Source organism: Propithecus coquereli, unplaced genomic scaffold (genome assembly GCF_000956105.1).
Source record: "Propithecus coquereli isolate 6110/MARCELLA unplaced genomic scaffold, Pcoq_1.0 Scaffold196, whole genome shotgun sequence".
NCBI lineage: Eukaryota > Metazoa > Chordata > Mammalia > Primates > Indriidae > Propithecus > Propithecus coquereli.
Window position 1 is genome coordinate 1826070 of NW_012144522.1, and position 926 is coordinate 1826995.

Here is a 926-nt window from a genome sequence, read left to right on the forward strand (position 1 = left end):
ATGCACATTAATACGTGACTTCCACAGGCAGCTTCTCTAATCCCGGTCTACAGAGAGCGGACAGTGCATCCAGATGTGGGCCATAAACAGTCCCTGCTGCCCAACAGCACTGACACCATGGGGACCACCTCCTCTCTCCAATCCATGTCTGGGTGTGAAGCCCTTTCCAGGACGATGCCCAGTGGAGTCTCCTTACAAGCTCACGTCACTGGGTCACAGTGAGATGGAATCTCAGTGGAGATGAGAGGGACTCAGGGAAGGCAGGGGTGAGTGTGAGCAAACACAGCAGGCAGGACGCTGCAGAGTCAGAGAATTTTAGCAACTCCAATGCCCAGCATTTGAGAAAGGAGGGAGACACAGAACAATCCACCACTTTACCTGATTAAGAGCCATTCCTGACTCTTTTTCTTTCCTCTTCCGGGCTTCTTCTTCACATATGATGAGTCTTTAGAAGTCAATACTGAAAGTCAAAAATAGGAGGTTTAAAGCTTAGAAACCACACACCCCCTTCCTGTGCTACACCACACAAAGAAAGACTTCACCCTGCAGAAAGACGGTCCTCTGCTACCCACTGCACCAGCAGGGATGCGAGGGTAAAACACCCTTACAGGAAGCCCAAAAAGTGAGTTTTTGTCACCTTTGTGCAGAACTCGCTCCCCTTGTGGTGAAGCCACTCACACGCTGCAGCGGTGGGGCGCTGGGCTGGGCTGGGCTCCCCCCAGGGCACAGCTATGGCCCTGACCAAACCCGATGCAGAGCACAGCGCCCTCACCCCTGCATGGATCACAAGCTCATCTCAGCCCATAGAAATGAAAGAAATTCAGCCTTGGCTGGGCGCCATGGCTCACGCCTGTAATCCTAGCACTCTGGGAGGCCGAGGCGGGCGGATTGTTTGAGCTCAGGAGTTCGAAACCAGCCTGAGCAAG

At 53.3% G+C, this 926-nt stretch overlaps 1 protein-coding gene across 1 annotated transcript in view; it reads right to left on the reverse strand.

Moving 5' to 3' along the window:
• Positions 1 to 393, reverse strand: part of LOC105809511 (zinc finger protein 160-like) — a 10568-nt gene extending 10175 nt beyond the window's left edge. Inside the window, exon 1 of the mRNA XM_012643332.1 lies at positions 379 to 393. Within this exon, the coding sequence (XP_012498786.1) occupies positions 379 to 393 (15 nt within the window). The remainder of the gene's footprint in view (positions 1 to 378) is intronic.
• Between the last annotated feature and the right edge of the window lie 533 nt (positions 394 to 926).